The following is a 21,503-nucleotide window of genomic DNA, read 5'->3' on the forward strand; positions in this document are numbered from 1 at the left end:
AAACTTCGGCAAAAGTTGGTTCTAAGGGGTCAACACTGGGCTCGCTGGAGGCTTAACTACCTTTGATTTAAAACAAAAACTTTGAGTTTTTGTCAGCAGAGATATCCTCCTAGTCTGCACAAATAAAATTCAGGTACGGATGCTTCTTTGCAGAAACTTTTTTGTTTTTTTAAAAAGAATATGCATCGTTTATGCAGAGTAGCAACTTAACTGAAATGGACAAATGAGTGGCTTAAGTGCAGTAGTCCTGAGGGATCTGTCAAATGGAGGGACATTATGTCAATATGATTTCTGTTTGCAAGCCCTACTTCAGCATTGCACTTTATCAAGTTAACGTAAAAATGAACCCATGCACATACAGAGCGCGTGATCGAGTATTCGCTGTTATGGGTTTTGGTATGTCGACACCTGACTTCCATCCCATTTAAGGCTTTGGAAAAAGTCACCAGTGCGATCACAGTTTACAGAGTTGAAATGACGGCTGTCCTGGACTAAAAAAGAGGGACGAAAAGGGAGACAGAGATACATGCACCCAACCTTTCTTAATTCTTAGTTCTTTCTCATCTTCTTTTCTAGAAGGAGAGTAATTGCTAGGGCCTTCTATGAAATGTAGATTCAAAAATGGTGGTCGCTCGTCTCATTTTGTTTTTAAGGTGTCCCAGTACTAAATGGTACTGTAAACCTCTGCTACACGCTGCCCCTAGACTACGCTCTGGGCCACACTGCGCTGCGACAACAGCTCATCCCGCTGAACATGTGTAGGGGGGCCTTAGACCGGACTTTGGTTCCATGATGACTTCATATTTAAGTTGCAACTGATCACCAATTTCAGCCGCCCCCCCGAGGTTTAAATATCCCCGTCTCTACCTGTGTCTCAAATATAAGTGCATACGTTTGCACACAGACGTGTTTCTGTATACAAAAATATATTCAAGGCCATGATTGTAGGGCTAATTGAAAAATGTTCACCAAAATAATCAAATTTAAAGCTTAAGAATGCTTTCGAGCCCATATAAGCAGCAACATCAGGGCACACGCACACACACACACACACAGGGAGCTTGTCTTGTTGCTCTGGAGTCCGTGACATGGTTTAACAGTCTCACAGGATCCATAAAACGCCCCCGAAGGCTTCATATAATCTCTCCTTTTTTCCTGCTTAATAGAAGATAATACAAGTGCGCACCCCGATGAATCAATATGCAACAGCAGCTTTAGTTTGATAATTAATACCAGTGTCAAAAATAGATTTGTGATTTGGCAGGGCAGGTCTGATATGACTGTGGCTGTTGAGAAAGAGAGGGGACACCAAAGTCCCCGTTCCACTCTGTATCCACATCCCATTGAACTAATCTCATTCTTTTTTTTTTTTTTCAATAGCGCTAATTCTTTGACTAAAGCCTGTTATCTCATTAAAGGCCCCGCGATGGGATTCGATGGCATCCTGACATCTGTATTCATTCCCCTCGAAATTAGTCCTGACACAAATTTAATGAAAAAACACTCAGAACAGTGGAGATTAGACATCATGCCAAGTGTCACAGAAGGGAGAAAAAAATAATCATCTATTTAGTTTTGGTTACATTTTTGGAGGGGTGGATTAGCACTGTTCTTTTAGCACCGATAACTCGACTGGTGAGGTCTACCTTTTACCCGCCTGTTTTGACTCCTACACTCAATCCATAGGTCGGATTGAGGAGTGCACCGACTTTCCTAATGGTGTTTTAAGGGCGCCGAGCGACACTCGAGCAGGTACTTTGATATCACGTGATCTTAAGGTAAGAAATGGCGAAGACAAAACAAAGAGGCCCTCACCCCTGGCCCTCAGTAGATAAACTGAGCGTGCATGGGAAGTGGATTCCCTCTCAGATCAGCAAACACCTAACTTCCAACCCGTGTCACGCCTCCTCTTCATCTCCCGCTCCTCCCTTATTCCAGCAGCAGCCTCACCCCACCCTCCCTTCCTGCACCATCACCCCTGTCAAAAGCCTGTGTCGGCTGCGGGACTGATAATTCCCTCTTTGAAAAAAAAAAAAAAAAAAAAAAAGAAAGAAAGAGATGAAAGCATTCACGGATGAAAGAAACTTGGATTTAATCTTTCTCGCCGTCTTTTGCTTTCTCTTCCAGTACACGGTGTTGATCGTTTTCTTCGGGAAAAGGGCGAGGAATGAGGAACAAGGCAAAGAGAAGGGAGGGAGAAATAGATGGGAATGAGGGGAGAAAATAGAAACAGGGGTAAGCCCATTTGGAGCCACAAAGCCCAGGTGAGGCAAGGTTGTGGAGTAGTTCAATAGAATCAGTTTACCCTGCCGAATGTACACACAGCGACCTGATGAAACGGTGGCCTGGAGAGAGAGAGAGAGGCCACAGATAAAGAAAAGCCATCGTTTCCACCTGGGCCTCATTTGGCCCTCGCCACGATAAGGCCTTCAGCTCTCAGGTATCTGTAGTCACAAGGTAAGAGCCCTGTCATAAAGGAGAGATAGTGAGACTGCAGAATGAACTGCGAGGAGCTGAGAGAGGACAGGCACAGACGAAGAGTAAATGCGGTGTAGACTGGCTGTAAATGGGATATTCACTCATCACATACGAAATAAGAAAGAATTAATTGCTCAAATTTAATCCACTTGATGTCATCCATTTGACAGGCATGGTGGGTCTGAGTTTGAAAAAAAAGATCCAATCAGAACCAAGCACACAAGCAGGTGCTTGCTGAGCCCCGGCATATATATTAACAGCTGCAGTCTGCAAGCTTTGAACGTGAAAATGCACATAGCTTATGATTAAATCAGAAATTAGGCTTGCAATAGAGGCTTTTTTTTATCTGAATTTTGATATGATAACCATAGTATGTTAAGGGAATATACTGTAGTTTGCAGATTGTGTTCGAAAAGCTTAAATTTCGAATTAAAAAGGTCCAAATTTTAGCCATTTTAAAAGACATTAAAGAAAAACTTTTCATTTTACAACATCTTCACTCTGATTTGCAACATCTAAGATAGTATCAGCTGGCATTTGGTCAGTTAACAGTCACATATTTCCATTAAATTTTTCTGTGCATTTTTAAGTAATGCAAAATAAAAAACTTTAACGCCAAAAATTCTGCAACCTAAATATAGCAAATGTTTTTCACTTGATCGTAAAGGTATGAAAGTTGGGTTCTTCAGAGTAGGTGTATTTCTAGGTGTGTTTCAATTTACCTGTTTTTATGTGCATTTTCAATTTATGCATTAAAAAAAAAGAAAAAAAAGAAAACGATAGCGCCACCAAGTGTTTCACAATGAACCAACACCTAATATTTGCAGAACGGTAGTGGATGGAAACGCAACATTGATTCTCATTTTCTTTTGCCAATCTTCGTGAAATTCAGCTCAGATTTGTGCTGTGTTTGCACGGAAACGTAGCTATCGTCACCAACTGTTTTTCTGGAGTTTCGATTCCAGCCACGAACTCGAGTCTCCTTGCACTAAACTCGGACAATGTTTCAGACCCATCCACCAACCTGACCTCCACGCGCTTACTAGCCTCCTTGCTACACATCATATACCGTAGGTCACGCTACTTCCCGCACCGGTGCTGAATGGTGGCGTTGGACGTGAATCATGAGGTTCAGACTTGTCTAACATGGATGTAATTACCAGGGATAGTGGGCTGGCGAAGATTTCAGATTTGTTCTTTATTGTATTTTGCATAACTAACCCAGTGTTTACTGTACACCACATAAATTCTTTTCATGAATTTTTTTTTTTTTTTAGCCCGGTTGTTGCATATGTCTCTGCTACTGGCACAGCCTTTTCTCCCGTGGGCCCTTTATTACGGCGGCCAAGGTTCGCTGGAAGATTTCGTGATGCAGCCGCAAAGTCTTGAGAAATTTTCTTAGTGTAATCAGCGAGTCAGGGAGCACAGTGCCAGGCCGCAGACCTCATTATCCAGCGCTGACTGGCCTGAATAGATGAAGTGAAAGGTGGAAAAAGGTAAAGACAGACGGGAGGAGAAGAGGGGATAGAAAAGTTAAGAGAGGAGGATCTGACAGCACAGACATGAGAAACTGAATCACCTGTGACTCCAAATGATTTTAATGAAGAAAAAGAATAGGGCAAATTACAGAAAAGAGGAAGTGAAGAATAAAAGATGGAAGAGAAGCTCTTGTTTTTTTGCCCTAACACTCAGAGAACATACTCTGTCATAATAGCATTCATTATATAACTTTCTTCTTTTCCATAATTGCTCATTTAGATATTGACCTGCAGTAATTTGGCAACTGTGAAATGTAGACTATAGGTTACATAACTTCCAGTCCTCCTAGTTCCCAAATTCAATTTCCAATATTGCTTTTTTAATCACAGTTGTTAAAAGCCACAGAAGGATGACACATCTCCTCCCAGCTTTTCACCATCTTAGACTTTCTGTTGTGAAAGTACATCGTCGGCCGGAGGACACCAGCATGGCAACAGTGGAGGTGTGGGGGTGTTAGATTTAATAGCCCGCAGCTCCCCAGCCCCACTGTGCCAGCCGGGGCAAGGGGAGCCCATATGGCAGCCGAGCATGGCTCTGGCCAGCTCAGGCTCATATGTATGGAAAACACAAGGTCTGGAGAGGGAAGTCGCAGGGGGTCATGCTAGTCAGAGAGGCAGCCTGAGGTCCTGATGCAGGTTAGAAGGTCTTGGTTCGGGAGAAGAGGCTAATTTCTTCTACTTGGCTGAGCAAAGGCCTGAATAATTGCACCCCCTGGGTTGGCTGTGGGTAATGTGGAGCCAGAGCAGAGTATACCAACAAGGAGAGCGAACAGGGGGAGGTTAAGGAGAGGTGGTTGGATAAGGTTGCGTCCAGCTTTTAATGGATACTCAATATATTTGTTATGAAAGTGGAAAAATCCTTATACATCATGATTTGTGCTTTATACTTCAGTGTGCTTCACTCAATGGCATTACATGCATATACTGGATTCAGTGTGTCTTTATGCTTGTCACAGTTACATGCAAACAACAGTTACCACATCCATCTCATTTAGATGCCTAAGTTGCGCAAACATATATGTTTGGTTTGTTACAAGAGTTGGGTTTAAAATATCGATCTTGATGAGAAAGCTGTAAAGTTGTGGGCCCCTAAAACAAAAACAGTCAGTTCAAAGTTGGCAAGAAGCTTTGTAGCGCTGAAGGGAACTCACTATGACGGACCCCCCTCAGATTAGACATAGTCAGCCGGTGTTTCTGTAAAAATATGATAGCACCTTTAAGATTGTCAATTTTCATTAAATGGCTCCAAAACTGAAAAGTCACTTGTACACCGCTGAATAGAGGTACAGACAACCAGCAGTTTGAAGGGTCGTTTCATTTTGTTTTATTTAAGTGTGGCAACTTTGTCTCAAAAGCTTCTAATGATAAGGTGAGATGGACCATTTAAGGTTTCGTTTTTACTTTGATTTCCATGTCGGTTACAATTACTCGTGGTCTAATATATTTGTTGCAGACATGAAGCTCTGAAGTTTTGTGATTTTTGGACTTGGTGTATTATTATCAAGGCCATATGTCTTTGCATGTTGCCAAACATTTCAGGCTCGCTGTTCCGTAATAGCACATATGCAGTTTTACAACGACGACGGCGGCAGACTTGCTTTTCAAAATTGTTAGTGATTTTAAACAATGGGTCCTGGTTTTTTAGACAGAGGCATCTCATCTGTAGCCTAACATTAAGCTCCATGACTTGCTTGAAAACTCTCCGCCGCTCTTTTTTTTGTTGAGGTTTGAAAAAGGAGAATCCTGCGACAGAGGTCTTGAATACGCATTGGTTGCATCCGTTGATGATTCATACAGAAGACGACGAAGTAAAGAGGTCCAGTTTTTCTTGTACTGTAGTGTAGAGCTACAGTAGTTTGTCCTAGTATTATCTGTATGATATGTTTTCTTAACCCCACAAACTGTTGTAGCTCATTAACGATATGCTAATGCTTTGCCTGGCTACTACTCCGAGTGGTAAGCTAGCCGGACATGCTAACTGCGCTGATAAACGCAGTGTTTACACCGTCCATTTTTTCTGCTTCGTTTCTGGCTTTGGCTAGAAATAAAATGACACCGTCCTCCGAACTCTTTAAATCTATGAGTGTTGCTCTTACTACATCCCCCAAAATACAACATGTAAAATTCACAAGTAAAGAATTGAATTAAAGTTTGCGATAAATGTCTTTTAAAAAAAAAAAAAAGGCATAATACAGGTGAGTTGTGTCTTAAGCCGCCTCATTAGACGTCTTTGTTGCCCCTGTGGTAATTGCTGCAGACAGCTCTATCTACTGAGGACAAAGACCCAGTGTGATGATGTGTCCACTGCTGGTGGTGGAGTGTCTGTGTGTGTATATATATATATATATATATATATATATACACACACACACACACACACACACACACACACACACACACACACACACACACACACACACACACAGTGTCCAAGGCCGACAGCTACAACCGCACCACGTCCATTCTTGGAGCCCAGTAATGAATCTGCCACGATCCCGCTCTCAAAAGATTGAAACCAGGTGATATGACTGGATCTCCCGGCCTTCATTAGAAAATAAAGATCACCCTTTTAAACCCATGACTGCACTGGCTGCTGGCTGCTGGCGGCGGCGTGGCAAGGGAGAGGAGGTGACAGATGTTTAAACACAGTGAGGGCCAGGGAAGTGAATGTGACATGCTCAGGTGTAATTATACTCACCTAGTTCACAGCGGAGATTAGGAAGAGAAGGGATGGAGAGGTGCAGGAGCGTCAGACATGAAAGAATATTGAAAGACTCGTTGATGAGCAGTGTCAACTCTCTTTCTCCCTGTCCTCCCCCCCTTTTCCCTTCCCTTCCTCTCCCTTTTCGTCACTGTATCATCTCAAGGTCTCACTTCTGTTTGCCTTTCCAATTATCAAGGTGTGACTGCGCCATCCCCCCCAAATATCATGTTAACTGTACTGAACTCGAAGAAAACAAAAATCATTTTCTTTTGTTTGCCAGGAAAATTACAGTAGAGTTAATTATCACTTACAAATTTCCCTGCTGGTACCGTCCTCCGCGGGCCTAATCTGATGCGAACGCTGCAACTCTGCATTTTGCTTTTTACGTTGTCGGACATCGTTGTAAGGACTTGGGATAAAGTGATTTAATGAGGTTAGAGACAACACTCCAAACATTAACCTGAGACAACACTGTCCTCTAGTGGCTGTCGTCTGTTTTACACACACACACACACACCCCGAGATGTCCCTGAAGTGGCCTCCTGTCAGAAAATGGATTATGACAGTCTAATTTATTATTATCTCCATTCCTCTGACCCAGTACGCCAGAGCTTCAACCTGATGTCCTAATGACAGGCAGGCCCGGTCGCACTCAATCTACTCAATCTTTTAGCATACACACCAGCGGCCAGGCAGGCCTCCCCTCTCCACTTTTTGTCAAAACTGATTTGTCAATTATAATCAAAGCAGAGTCAGAGTATTGGAGTATTAATCACAATGGGATCTGTTAAATAAATTAGAAAAAACATTTATAATGACCAATTTCAAATTAGGGATTCCAATTATCTTCACTGATGGAAGAAATCGGAGAGATTCACATTTGCGATTTTGGGCTTCATCTTTGGTTATCGCCCAGTGACCTCCCGTCAATCAAAGCATGTGGCCACTGCTGCCGGGAATTTTTTTCCGTTTCTGTGGGTGGTTTTCTTTATTCCAACTACTTAGCCCTGCTGTAAATAAAGCAATGTCCTTAACATAAAAAGAGCTAGAAACAACCAGTTTTCAACAGAGAACAAAATGTCCATGCTTGAAGCGATAAACTTGAATAAACTGGATCCTCAATATTTTTTTAAATTATTTTTTTTTTTTTGGAGAAAATCACGAAGAAGAAAAAAAAATCACGTGTTTAAAGTTCAGGGACTGCGTTTCTTTTGTCCAGCTGCATCCAATGAACACTTCGGCCAACCAGGATGAAGAGCAGGCCGGCCAGCAGGCAGAAGAAGACCGCCACTGGAGCCAAGAGCAATGAGGGACCGTGCTGGATGCTGAGATGGAAGGAGGGGCAGCCGGAGAGTCTCCGATGGAGGGCAAATTGCTCCAGAGTGTCCAGGACCTGGACCCACATCACATACATCAACACCACGGCCAGCAGACCCAGGCCTGACAGGCACAGAGAAAAAAAAAGGTAGTAGCTGTTATTGCTAAGATTTAAGATTCAGTCCAAATTGTTCCATAATTCTGAGGGAAAATGTTTGCACAACTCGACCCACAGTCAGATGGTTAGGAAACCTGACATTTTAGGCACTGAATAATTATTCTGTCTGTGTAATACATGTGAAAACTGAAAATTTTAAGTAACGTAGTCTGGTGTTATTTTTGCCAGGCATCAGACTTTCCTTCTTTCACTCGCCGCTCGACGGTTATACCGTGGCATCTTGGATCTAGTGTGCGTCTCAGTGCTAGCAGATGTTGTGCTGTGGCATAAAGCGGCGAACGGTCCAAACCACAGAAAAGTCGAGCGTCGTTTTCGCCTGTTACAGCTCAAAGTTCATTTTAAATCCCATATACTGCCTTCCGCAGAAGAGCAGACTTTGGTTGTACCTCGAACGCTGGGCAACATTTGCTCTCCTGCCTTCACAAACTTTAACACACTCTTTAAAAAAAAAAAAAACAGGGGCTGTTGGTGTGTGTCCTAATTTCTGCGGCATGCTATAAGCTCAAAAGTGCACGTGCTCCTCCGTACTGCTGTATTTTTGTTATCAGGTGGACCGACAATAAGGTTAGAACCAAACAGATTTTCAGTTTTAATGTTTTCTACTTCAGAATCAAGAGTAAACTAAGTTTGCTCCTGAGCCCTTTGGAGAATATGAAATTACTTTCTGTGCAAGAAATGATCTGTTCTTTCCTCCTTCTTGTTAAATATTTTGTAAATTGGATTCATTATAGCTTTTACCCTCTTTTTAATCAATCTGTTACTGAACTGTTTTCTGCACGTCTTACTCATTATTTTATCGTTACTTTGTCAGTCCTCCGTAGGAGAGCTGGAAACCTGTTGGTTTTTTTTTTGTTTTTTTAACTGAGTCACTTCCACAGGACGTGATGTTTTCTTTGCTGGCTCTACTGGTAAAGAAAAAATAATAAATCATCATGTGGCTCAAGATGATAATGAAATGCTGTTCCAGCGGTTTTGTTGCACACAAAACTGTTCTGTTTTTTTTTTAATGCAGAAAAAGAATCTTTCTGCACAGAAGTCCTGCTCTCGGCCAACATGAGCTTTTCATTCATTTCCGGAGCACACGGCTTCCGATTTGCTTTCGAGTTGCTTGATGTCTCTATTTTTTTTTTGCAGAATATGTAAACGGAAGCTTTTATAACCATATAATCATTTACACTGAATATTTGTAACACACTATATTGCGTGGTAACCTTTAAAAGACACACCCGGGCCTTGAGCTCATGCATTTGGGCATATTTTGCAGTCTCTCTTACATCGAGAATGTTTTAAGCAAGTGTTGGCCCACAAATAATGTTTCCTCTGTGTAGATATTAAGCAAGACGTGTGATTTATGGTCAGAGACAGCAATCACATTCCAATGGTCTAGCAGCGATGACACAACACATGCCTGGATGTGCCGGGACTGAAGATATTGATTATGGGTGACGGGTGATGGGACTTTGTGAAAGATTACTGTCAACATTTTTTGGCCCGTTCTCCATCCAGTTGTCTACAGAATGTAGACGAAACTCTGGGAAATATTTCCACCCTTCCCCAAACTATAATCCTGAGTGAAAGGAAAGCTTTGGGGAGAAAAGAGGAAAAGGTTCAGCCAAGAGCTTCAACAAGGAAACTAAAAGGCAACAACCTCCCTACAAACACTTTGATGAAACCAAAGAGACTTTTGAAGATCACACAGAAAAACTGGCACAAGCACACAGGCAGGTTTCCCAGCATACACAACACACTCTCCTGCTCAAACACACACACACACACACACACACACAACTATCAAACATTTGCTCAACCAAACTCGGGCTTTTCAAGAGCTACACCCAGCTGAATGCAATGTTACCGAACGAGCGAGCGCCAGCTGCCACAAATCAAGCACGATGGAAATTTACACCAACTTTTCTCTTTTTTCTCACCGTTTATGCTGAATTAGATCTAAACAGAGCAACATCATGCAGCCACACATGTTGGTAACACTTCAGATTATATTTCTTTACTAATATATTGATTGGTTTTTTTTTTTTTATCCCAGACACATCACAAAATCAGAAACCACTGATTCCACAATCCAGCATATTTGTAACCATTTGACCACCAGCTGTGTCCCTCCACTTCTTGAATTACTGCACTTAATTTTATTTTATTTTATTCTACTTTATGATCTGTTACTTTAATGCCAGGATTTCTGCTTGGTGACTTCCATGTAACGGTAGCTTCGGAGGTCCAAACTAATTCAAATGCACAGACACCGGCCCATGTAGACATACGGCATGTGAGACATTCATGGATCCAGCACCTAAACACATGTGTTATACATGGTCTTAACCCATCGTTCGTGGGTCTCTGACCTGCTTGTAAGCCCCAAGAATGGCACCGTTAAACTTAACATTAACATCCCAAAATATTAGCTCGAGTGACAATTAAGCCTCTGTTAGGAGCAGTAAAATAAAACAAATAAAGCTTCAGGTGCCATTCATGGGTCTCAGCCACTTATACAAACAACACCTGTGCTTAAGAGAAGCCTATTAAGCTCAGCTGGAAGCAACGACGACCAGCGAGCAGACTCTGAAAATGAAGTTCAAATAAGTTCAATTCCTTACACGATTCCTTCCCACCGCTGAGCCTAATTCAATATATGTTTGATTCACTTTGTTAAACTTGTGTTACTTTAGTATACAAGTGCTAATTTTGTTTCATTTGAACAATACATGCTTGTACAAAACCTCTTAGTGTAAAAACTAAAATTCTTTTTGAGTATTTTGTGTAAAAATTAGGAGAAAATCACCATAAATGCATACATTTATTTTTCCAAGTTTTTGGTTTGGTTCATTTGAAACACTAACATATATTCAAAAAATTCAAGGTTTTTTTCTTTTTGTTAGGACTCAGACATACGATAAAAGTGATCTTACAGGATCTATTTTTTTTTTTTAAACCGTACGTGTCCTTACCACCACAAAGCTGAAGGGCCCCACCCACTTTATAGAGTTTGTGATTGGTCAGCGGGGCAGCACAGATAGCGACAAATCCGCCAATGACGACAGCCGCCACACCTGCGACGAGAAAGATGCTCCAGAAGGTCCTGAAAACTGACAGACGAGGAAAATGAGACCTTGTCGTTCATGGAAACAAAAAAAAAAATGCACTGTCAGGTAAAATATAAATGATTTATATGAGGGAATAATACCAACCAATGGCGGAGTGATGTTCATAGGGTTCTCTGGGTAAACTGTGTGGCTCCACCAATGGCGTCACTGGCTCATTCACAGGAAATGGGAAGAGGAAAGCGGTCTGGCAAACCTTTGACGATGGCTGAATTGCTGAGGGTCAAAATAAGAAACATTCTTTAGAAATCCTTCTGCCATTTTTTTTTTTTGTTTGTTTGTTTTTTTCCCCACAGATTTGGAAGCGAAATTGCATCATAGACGATCGAAACAACCACACAGTGAAGGTTCTCACAGATCCAAAGGTCCCACGTAGAGTATTCCTCGGACGTGACCATGAAGGAACAGCGCCAAAACAGACCCTCGTGAAAGATCCTCACACCATCTACAGCCTGATGAGCCAACAAATAACATGTCATCATAACCTAGGGGGGTCCCATTTTTGACAGGGGCTATAAAAATATCTTGCGATAGATTTGAAGAATATGTCTGGAGTCACTAAATACTCCAGCTTTTGGTTTCAAGAACCCATGGAATTAGAAAACCCAGGAGCTGGGCCAAGGACTTTTGGTTTATTAGCATTTAAATGTCCCAGGACATGAAAACCAGAGTCAACGGGTGTCAGGATGTCCGCAAACATGCCGCAGGGCTACGACAGCAGATTGCAGAGAATGAGTGGCCATCAGCTTTCTGTAAATAGACAGTGTGTGATGTCCGTTCATGAAATCAGACCCTATAGCAGAAAACCCGTGAATTTACTCCACTTTTACGCACTGGTATCTCACAGTTTTCACTTTAACTCTTAAACCTCAGTTAAAAACTAATTTTCCATTGTTTTTGATTGATTTTCTCTGCTTTTCCTTTTTTTTTTTGTTTTTTTTGGATTAGACCTGGAGACAATTTATTATGACGGAGTATTGGGACAGAAAATACTAAAAAAAAGAGAGATTTTCGAGAGTAAAGGCTAAATTCTAGCTAGCTTTACGATTTTTTACTGCTGTAGTAAGCCTGTTGATGTGGATGACCGAAGTAACTGTATGCTCCAGTGTGTACTGTCAGGAAATATTAAAACGTGCTAATCCAGTCAACCTCACCTCAGCATAACGTCAACATTTTGCCATGGCTCATCTTTCACATTAATAATTTATTCTCAAAATATTATATTTTTTCTAAAAATATTACAACTTTTTAGTGATTATTCATTTTTTCGTGAAATATTACAAATACTTCATATAAAACTTGTTTAATCACAACTTTTTTTTCTTGTAATATAAAAGTAAATAAAAATAGAAGAAATAAAAAATAGTAAGTGTGTGCTACTGTATGGACTTACAGGACATGACAATTCAATCAACCTAATCAAAGCATCACATTGACATTTTGCTGTTGAAGCAACTTTGATTCTATTTCTTTTTTCTCAAAATACAACTTTGCCTCGAAAAAGTACTTTACTCTCAATTACTTACAGTTGTTGTTTGTAATATTGATTTAATGCACAAAATTTCAGATTTTTTCGTAACAGTGTCCTTAATTACTGCGCTGCATGTTAATGGACAAAAATCTTATTCCTGGTCTTTTTATGTACCATTGTCCATTTTTACTAAAAATCTTATTTACTTTAATTCTATTCTTCGATTGTCTTGTCCTAGTGGTTTTAAATGTTGTTTCAATGCCTTTCTTCGAACCAGCTGTTTCTTTAAAGGTGCAATGCAAATAAACCTGTCTTGCCTGGTGTGCTTAGTTTAAGTGCCTCAGTGTTGCCACCCCCCCTCCCCTCAGGCCACTTACCCTGTTTTTGTCGCCCGGCCGGCTGCAGGACTCAGCGGCCAGCAGCCAGTACTCTGTCCCACAGGAGAGCAGCATGAACAGAAATCCTACTGCTCCAAAGAACAAAGCCAGGAAGAGGAGCACCTTCGTCCTCTCAGCAGGAGACATGTCTCCGTCTGTTGGTCTCTTTTTCTTCTGTGACACTATTGGTTTTTATAGTAAAGGTCTGTGTTTTCCTCTTTCTTTATTCATTTTTCGCTGACTGTCTATGTTTTCGACGGCATTTCATCCGTTCAAAACACGCAGGAGTAAATTCCGATTTACTCATCGGCTGAACTTTACATCCATGTGTCCTTCTGCTGCAAGAAATAAAGGACCATCGTGACGAACGCAAGCCTCTGGATAGCATTCCCCTTGCTATACTGACCAGTCAGGTGCATGAATGAAAATAAACGCTTGCATCATGCGTTGGTCAGTTTGAAGGTATACAGTTACGAGGGGGTGGGGGTGGGGGGTGGGGGGTTCACTCACACAAAAATAGCCGTGATGTGTTGAAAACAGACACCGCATTTAACATAGAGGACATGGTATTCCCTGCAACCCAAAAATAATCATGTAATTCTTGAAAGTACAACTGGAAAAACGGAAATTACAACTGTAGAAATAGCTCCGCGGCATTTATTGGAATGCCAGCATTGAAATCCAGATTTGGTACAGTACAAGGCTATCCAGTATAACTGAGATCTAGGCAACAGTGATGGTCCAACAACAGTCAGTCAAACTGCATGTTCATATATTAATACGACTTTTTTTTTTTTTTTTTTTTTTTCCAAGACAGGTTGTTCAAGAGATGATTAATACAAATAAAAAGGTCAAAGGAAAGCAGTGACAATTAGTCACAACGCTGAAGGAGAACAGAAGACAGGACTTGTCTCAGTGAAACCTGGAAAAAATTATTTGAACAGATTTATAATGTTTGAGGATTTTTTTTTTTTTTTTTTAATGCCTGACTTATTTTCATCTAAATTCAAATAAATATTTTTTCCAGGGACATGTAAAAAAAAAAAAAAAAAAAAAGACACACACAAAGAAGAAAGGAAATCAGGAATGGTCAATTGTCTGGTGATTGTTTTTTTTTTTTTTTATAACAATGTCTTGCATGTTTGCACCCATTTGATGACTTAATGATCAAAAAGGTGTTTTACTCAATGATGTTTGTGGAGGTGATCTAGCTAAGCATGTTCTGCTTCTTGAAACAACCCCTACGTTTTCATTTTTCAGAGTATATAACATATAGCAAGAACCCAACCCTTATACACAGAGAAGTGCATTTATACAGGACTCATGTTGATTAATTACATATTACAACCCTGTGAGGATAGAATAAGTACATATACGAGGCACACAGAAATTAAAGATTTATCAGCTATTATTAACCTACTTGTAGTAAACATTTTATTTGAGGATCCTTTGGGCTGAGTCACCTCTTTCCTCTAATTTGCGAGGATTGTTGCCACTCTTTTGGCAGTTTGTTTGGTCCACTGTCGCTCTATCCGAATGAACAGGTCTGACGGAGCATCCGTGCAAAGGCTCATGGGACTTCCACAGCATGTGAGGTCTTGCGGCGCTTCCTCCGTTTTCCTCGGCCTCCGCTGAATGCGCTCCCCCCCGGCGCCTAGGACATGACTCCGAATACGGGGTTGTGGCGGCAGATGCTCGGCCCGATCTCCTCGTAATCTTTCTTAGTGTGACACACTTGGTAAAACTCAGGCTGCCAAAACAGAAACGATCCTTGATTACTCTTTACATTTCACAAATAAAAACAATTTGAGAGTGTGTGCTGCACGCAAAAGACTGACAAAAGTTTACCAAAGTCTGGGGCACGTGGAAAGATTTTGCTCCTTCCCACTTATTTCTGATCAACTCCGTTCAAGTGAAAACTCTCATTAAAAAAACGTTCAGAAGTTTTATATCTGCAATTATTTGTTGATATCCAAAATATATGTATTAAAGCGGCAAAGACAAATGATTATGTGTTGTTAAGAGAGGCTGGAAATACTGTTTTGATACTCACAGTAGACGCCAGCATGGATCCTCCGAACCAGACAGCGTACCTCTGCATGTGGTGAGTGATGACTTGCACATCAATGGGCTTCGGCTGCAAACAACGAGATTTATACTCAATATTTTAAGTAAAAGACCAAAAAAAAAAACCGACTTCCTGGGAACTTTTTCAAAGAGAAAAGGCTAAACTTTTTTCAGCATTCAAGTGCATATCTGTACAGTCAATATCATAAAAACACAGATGAAGCCAAGGACAACATACAATACTAATCTTGTGTATAAGAGGCTTGTGTAACAAAATTCAGTCATACTTTTAATGCATTTTCCCCAACTTTTCAATGGTCTATTTTCTGATCTTTCCAAGAAAAATCGATCTCAAAAATAAGGCGGTGGATTAATCTTTGTCCTCTTTCCCATTTCTTCACCTTCAACTTGCCGCCGCTCAGCTCTTCGCTTATTTTCAGACGTGCGTCCACAGTCCTCTTGAGGTCCCTCTGCAGGCGTCTGCCAAAGTCCCTGAACATGGTGGAGCCCCCGGAGAGCACGATGTTCTGTGGCACAAGTACACATTAGCAAAAGCAGACAGACTTATGCGTACGTCATACTGCTATTAGTAGTTGCAGAGGGATTTCTGTACCTTGTACAGTGGACGCCTGACATCAATGGGACAGTTCTGGATGACTTCATCCACCACCTCTGAGATTGGCTGGGTGAAATCTGGATTGGCAAACTGCACGAGACCAAATTATTAGAAGAAGAAAAAAAAATGGCGTTCTCATAAATCTCATGAATCACTGGTTGTCAAATAAATAAGCTGAGTGAAAATACTGTTGGTAACAAAAACAGCAGCATGATGAGTACGACACACTAAATTTCCCCAGTTACACACTGCAGCTAAGCTATTATGATAAATATGTTTTTCACTTCACCAATTTACTAACTTAATCTTTTTATGAAAGCAAAGATGTATGGCTTTGCTTAAGAATTGCCCAGTTCAAGGAAAATTTTGGAAAATCAATTTTCAGGATAAGGAATCCAGCTTTATTTAGGGGCAGATATTAAAAAACACCCTTTCACTCTTGTAGTACTCAAAATGATATTTTTTCTTAACGCCTCTGCAGACTTACGTTGCCGAAATGTCATTTGCGATCTTGGTTTCTACAGGGCAGAGAAACTGATAAGCCTGGTACTGACCGGTCACATTGTTTCTTCATTCGGAGCTAAAATTTTAGGGAGCATCATCTATCAGCAACAGCAGCAGCAGCAGAATCGTGAAGACGATATCTCTTAAAAAAAACAACCCATCGTACCTCAGGATGGAAAAAGATCTCAGGCCCGAGGAAGCGTTCGTAGCCGACATCGATGGTGAACTCCTTCTTGGTGATTGCGTTGACGCCTGTGTACTGTTTGATCCACTTGGAGCCGTCAGTGTCGTACTTGTTAAACTCCTTAACAAGGTCAGGGCAGACATAGCTGAACCGTTCCTAAAAAAGAAAACAAGATATTTCACCTGTTTTTGCAATGAGTGGCTATCATTAGCATTGGAAGACAATTTGGCAGCTGTGTTTATTAAGTACTGTTCAAAAAATGCGGAGAAAAAAAAAGGAAAATGTCAGAGTGGGCATCTTTCTATTTTAAACCTCTGACACTCATTTCAGTTCCTTAAGGTGAGGTACAAGTTTTCTGTGACTGCACTGACCTCTAGTGGCCAAACTCAGGAATGCATGACAGTGACAGGACAACGTCATGACTTCCTTCCTCGACTGTTGAGGGTTTCGCTTCCTTTTACAGCGCCTTTTTTTTTTTTTTTTTTACAGATTTCAGTGCAGAAGCAGAGCATGACTCAAGATGCAAGAACATAACTTCCCTTGCTGATGCTGTGCGGACCGGACAGCTTCATACAGCAAAAATTTTTTTTTTAACATCAGCAGTTACCGCATATAAAGCTGCACCAGGTCAGGGTTTTGCAGGTGGGTGAGGGGCTTCTCGTCTGGTACAGACCTTTTCTACTCTTTTCAACTCTACAAGAACTGAGTGTTTAATTTTGGATGGAACATCATTTCTGAGTTTAAACCAAACAGTCTTGCCACTTTACTATAAAGCATCAATTACTGGCAGTATAGGAGGCCACCTTTTATTGTTTTAAAAAAACAAACAAAAAAAAAAAACAATAAGGGAAATGCAGAAATGAATACTGACCTTGACAGCTTTAGCCGTCTCCAGGGACTGTTCCGGAGGTATCCCCACCTCTCGTTCCCTCAGCAGCTGTTGGATGAAGTATGTAATGTCTCGACCAGCGATGGGGATGTGCTTAATGCAGCTACCGATGACGTAGCCTTCAGCCTGGAACACAAACATGCACGAGTTTGAGGTTGAGAATGAGGAAGAAGCAAAAAAAGAAATCACAGGGGAAAAAAAAAACAAAAAAAAAACCTACCACTGGGATGACGTGTGTGACGCCGTCTCCACTGTCGATCACAGTCCCCGTCAGTGTCCGCTCTCCAACCTGTCTGGATGTCCAGGAGGCAGCCAGCGCCAGGACAGCCTGATGCAGAGAATACAAATTTTAATTGAAACAATTAACAAGACGAATTCTGTCCTAAAAAGCGAGTAGAGATAATCAGGGTCAAGCAAGCTAGTAAGGATTCGCTGTCTTATCTCTGTCTGTCTAAATGGCTAAGACATAAAAAATACAGCAAAAATGTCACTTAACAAACTGCATAATTTAAGGCTTCAAATGAGAGTCTGGTACAATTTTTTACAAGATTCATGCTCTAGATTTCAGGTACACAGAATGATGACATTGTGCAGTGTTTTGAATCAAGTGGAAATAATCAAATAGACTGCGAAACCTAAAAAGAATAAGTCAAAATAGATATTTCCCGATCAAAACACCCTCTGGATCACATTACATTCCAAGATGAAAGAGTCAAATCTAGTTCTATTTATAACCCACGAGTCTTGTTTCAAATGTGTGTCAACTAGTTGTGAGTTCTGTATTTTTAGGCATTTGTTCAAAATCAGCCATAGTGACTGGCTGAGTAACACCTCAAGAGTGCTTTTAAACTTGCCAGTGTGTTTGTTAGACTTCAGAGAAAATGAACACTGGTTTTGCCATTGGGCACTTTGGCCTCTTGCTGGTGCTGGAATGTTTCTGGAAACTTACCTGAACGGCAATGTAGAGACCTGGGACGTTGAACGACTCAAACATGATCTCTGCTGTGTACTCTCTGTTTTCTGGTGTGTTAAGGGGAGGTTCTGTCTGGATAGAGACAGACACAGAAAACGGACGTGAATACAGTGTGAATATAAAACACTATGGCACATTTCATAATTTAAGAGACTGAAGTGCAAGACTTAACTTCAATTATGCCACAGAACATATTTACTGATGAACTTCATCGGGCTTAAATGTTTCTGAATGACCCTTCATCTGAACTTACATTTTTTGAACAGCTTCCCATATTCTCTACTTTAGTGAAATCTTTGGAAAGTATTATTACATTAAATTATACATTTCTTGGTAGAATATTGATTTTTTTTTTGTGTGCAATCATCTCAATATCCTTACACATATCTGGCTCAGGATGAAGTATTAAAATGTTGCTGCTCCTAGCTCACTGCTTAAGTCCTTGCCTGTGTTGATTTCATCCTTTTTTATGCTTTCCTGATAGCAAACCGTAGCAGCTTCTAAATGTTTTCAGTAGGCGTAGCATGTAGTTTTCCCGCTCTATTGTCATACCTAAATATCAGCAACGGTTTTAAGGTTATATACTTAATAAAACAGAAACAGGTGACGACCCCAGATGCTTCTATCTTGAAGCAAACGACTTGTGACTTTCAGGACATGACGGGAGGACTTGTGACAGGAACTCTCTCAACAGGAGCTTATAAGACAATTTACTAAAAAAAAAAATTAAATAAATAAAAATAAAAATGCTCCCTACTCCTTGCCTATCTAAATGCCATTTAATCTGAATTTTAGGTTGTAATCTTAACAATGTATGTAGTTCTGGTCTTACCAAAAGAAAGTAATGGTCTTCAGGTTCTGCCCGCAGATACTTGAAGATGATCTGCTCCATAAATCTCTCCATCAGGTCCCAGTCTTCCACTATCCCATGACGAATGGGCCACTGGGAACGGGAAAAGAAAACAGTGTAAATATCGATGCCCTGCTGAGGCCTAAATCGGACGGCTTCTCGCAGGAAAACCACATCTGACCCAGTTCAACTCGCTCTGTTTACCTTTGTTGCATACGATGGTTTGTCGATGGCTTCATCCCCGATGAAGAAGTCCAGGTCATCCACACCCTTCATCATCCTGCGCTGGGCCTGGTCTCCGACCTTGGCTGATTCTTTGATTGCGATACCTGAAGTTGATTAAACAAATATGAGAATTTAACTGAAAACACCTTTTTGAAATTGATGAAAATAAACAGCTTAAGGTTCCAAGTTTACAAATTCCTGTTGTCCAAATAAATCAACTGATATAACATTATGATCCTGAGCTACGGGTTAGTTCAAGTATAAGGCTGGTATTATGGAATAATAGTGCATTTGTTGGGGACTGCTTTCAGCGATACAAAACTCAGTTCTTTTAGAATCATCAAGTCAGCAGCCTTATCCTTGGCAAGTCGTCTAGCTGGTTTCTATCTGACTGAACTGTGTGGTAAAAGGAAGTCGACCTGAAGCTGGCCCCTTGTTGGAAATCATAAAGGAAGTACCCTCATCGAATAGATGTTTTGTTACAGGGCTGCAACTAGCTGTGGTTACTGCAGGTTCTTTTTTAAATTAATCAATTAATCAGTTTGTCTCCAAAAGGCCAACACATAGTTTAAAAACGCCTTTTATAATTTCCCACATATCAAGGTGGCATCTTAAAACCCCTTGTTTTGTCCGACTACCAGCCCAAAATCCAAAGATAATATTATGTTATGTTTACTGTCATATGTGACCAAGAAAAGAATCAAATCCTCATATCTGAGCAGGTAGAAACAGCAAATATTTGACATTTCTGTTTTAAAAATGACAAACTGCCTTTTCTCTTTTTACCAAAATAGTTGCCGATTTATTTTCTGTTGATCAACAGAGCGATTTATTGACAAATCGTTATAGCTGTACTTTGCTTCGTAAATGTAGAAATACAAAAAAAAAAAATACAATTCACAATGTTAAAACAGAACCTTTTAATATAATTTCAATGATTACACTAACACTATAAATAATTTACTACAGATTTCTGTAGTTACAATTTAAAAAAAGTTCCGGTTAAAATTACTGTAATTTAATGAACCAAATTTCTGTAGTATTTACTTACATGAAGGTATGATGAACTGTGGTTCTGTGTTTCCTGCATAACCAAGCTTTGTGTACCTAAAGGAAAGGAGAAAGAGAGCATAAATGTTTAGTTACAGCTCTTTCCTTCTGGTAAAAGTGTTTGCTGGAAATCACAGACGAGTAACAGTAAAAAATAATCTGGATAATATGCTTTCTGATGTGAGGATTGTCCAGGAAGTAACATTAGCTTCAGTAGCTAACAGCAGCTAATTGCAATGATAAAGCAGTATTGAGAATAAAAGCACACAAAATAAAGCAGTCGGGCACTTTGGCGTGCTCATTTGTAGCATTTGCCTTGTCTTTATAGACACAATAAGAATAAAGAAGTGAGCAGATGCAGCTGAGTAACGTTAGCACCTTTCAGGCTGAACAGCTACACAGCAGGGCGTTAGCTGAAGTTTGACAGCCGCTTATGTGGTCAATGAAAGCCAGGCTAACGCTAACTAGCAATTAGCTTTTCTCACTTACCCTGTGCCACAGTCAACAACACAAGCCGGCAGCCGACCAGCCATGCTTGCTCTCCTTTAATCTACCTACAGGTAAATATATCAGGCGCCCGATATGAACGTATATCTCAACGGTAACCAGTATAAATCGCAGCAGCCTGAATGAACAGCACTCACGTCCGACTCGGGAAAGCTTCCGGGTTCGGTGAAATTTCTTCTAGTGCAGAGTCAGCAGCTTCGAAGGCGCAACACTGCCGAAAGTGGATGAAGGCTGTTACTGCAATCGAGTTAGAAATATAATTGTATTTTTTTTAGATTCAATTTACCAAATTAAAAATAAAAACTATATACACTTTTATAATGACAAAGTCTCCAGTTTTAAGTAAAACGTCCTTAATTTCAGATATGTTTTTTCCTGGTTCAAAGATTTTGAAAAAATTTTGAAAAAATTTAAGTTGTATTTGAGGAAGATTCAAAATTTTTAACCGCCACTTGCGCA

At 40.5% G+C, this 21,503-nt stretch overlaps 2 protein-coding genes across 2 annotated transcripts; both read right to left on the reverse strand.

Moving 5' to 3' along the window:
• Nucleotides 1-7,905: 7,905 nt before the first annotated feature.
• LOC120798260 (transmembrane protein 182-like) lies at nucleotides 7,906-13,326 on the reverse strand. The gene is made up of 5 exons (XM_040142426.1): nucleotides 13,180-13,326; nucleotides 11,687-11,783; nucleotides 11,419-11,547; nucleotides 11,179-11,316; nucleotides 7,906-8,160 (listed from the first exon to the last, which is right to left on the reverse strand). Exons 1-5 carry the CDS (start codon nucleotides 13,324-13,326, stop codon nucleotides 7,907-7,909), a joined length of 765 nt encoding a protein of 254 aa, XP_039998360.1. The 3' UTR covers nucleotide 7,906.
• Nucleotides 13,327-14,224: 898 nt separating this feature from the next.
• On the reverse strand, nucleotides 14,225-21,210 carry LOC120798336 (actin-related protein 3). Its single transcript, XM_040142568.1, has 12 exons — nucleotides 21,027-21,210; nucleotides 20,539-20,594; nucleotides 19,467-19,591; nucleotides 19,245-19,355; nucleotides 18,389-18,484; nucleotides 17,660-17,767; nucleotides 17,422-17,565; nucleotides 16,533-16,706; nucleotides 15,860-15,952; nucleotides 15,648-15,773; nucleotides 15,233-15,316; nucleotides 14,225-14,929 (listed from the first exon to the last, which is right to left on the reverse strand). The coding sequence occupies exons 1-12, from the start codon at nucleotides 21,068-21,070 to the stop codon at nucleotides 14,834-14,836; spliced, it is 1,257 nt and encodes a 418-aa protein (XP_039998502.1). The 5' UTR covers nucleotides 21,071-21,210; the 3' UTR covers nucleotides 14,225-14,833.
• Nucleotides 21,211-21,503: the final 293 nt, after the last annotated feature.

The sequence above is a fragment of the Xiphias gladius genome, chromosome 13, assembly GCF_016859285.1.
Source record: "Xiphias gladius isolate SHS-SW01 ecotype Sanya breed wild chromosome 13, ASM1685928v1, whole genome shotgun sequence".
Taxonomy (NCBI): domain Eukaryota; kingdom Metazoa; phylum Chordata; class Actinopteri; order Istiophoriformes; family Xiphiidae; genus Xiphias; species Xiphias gladius.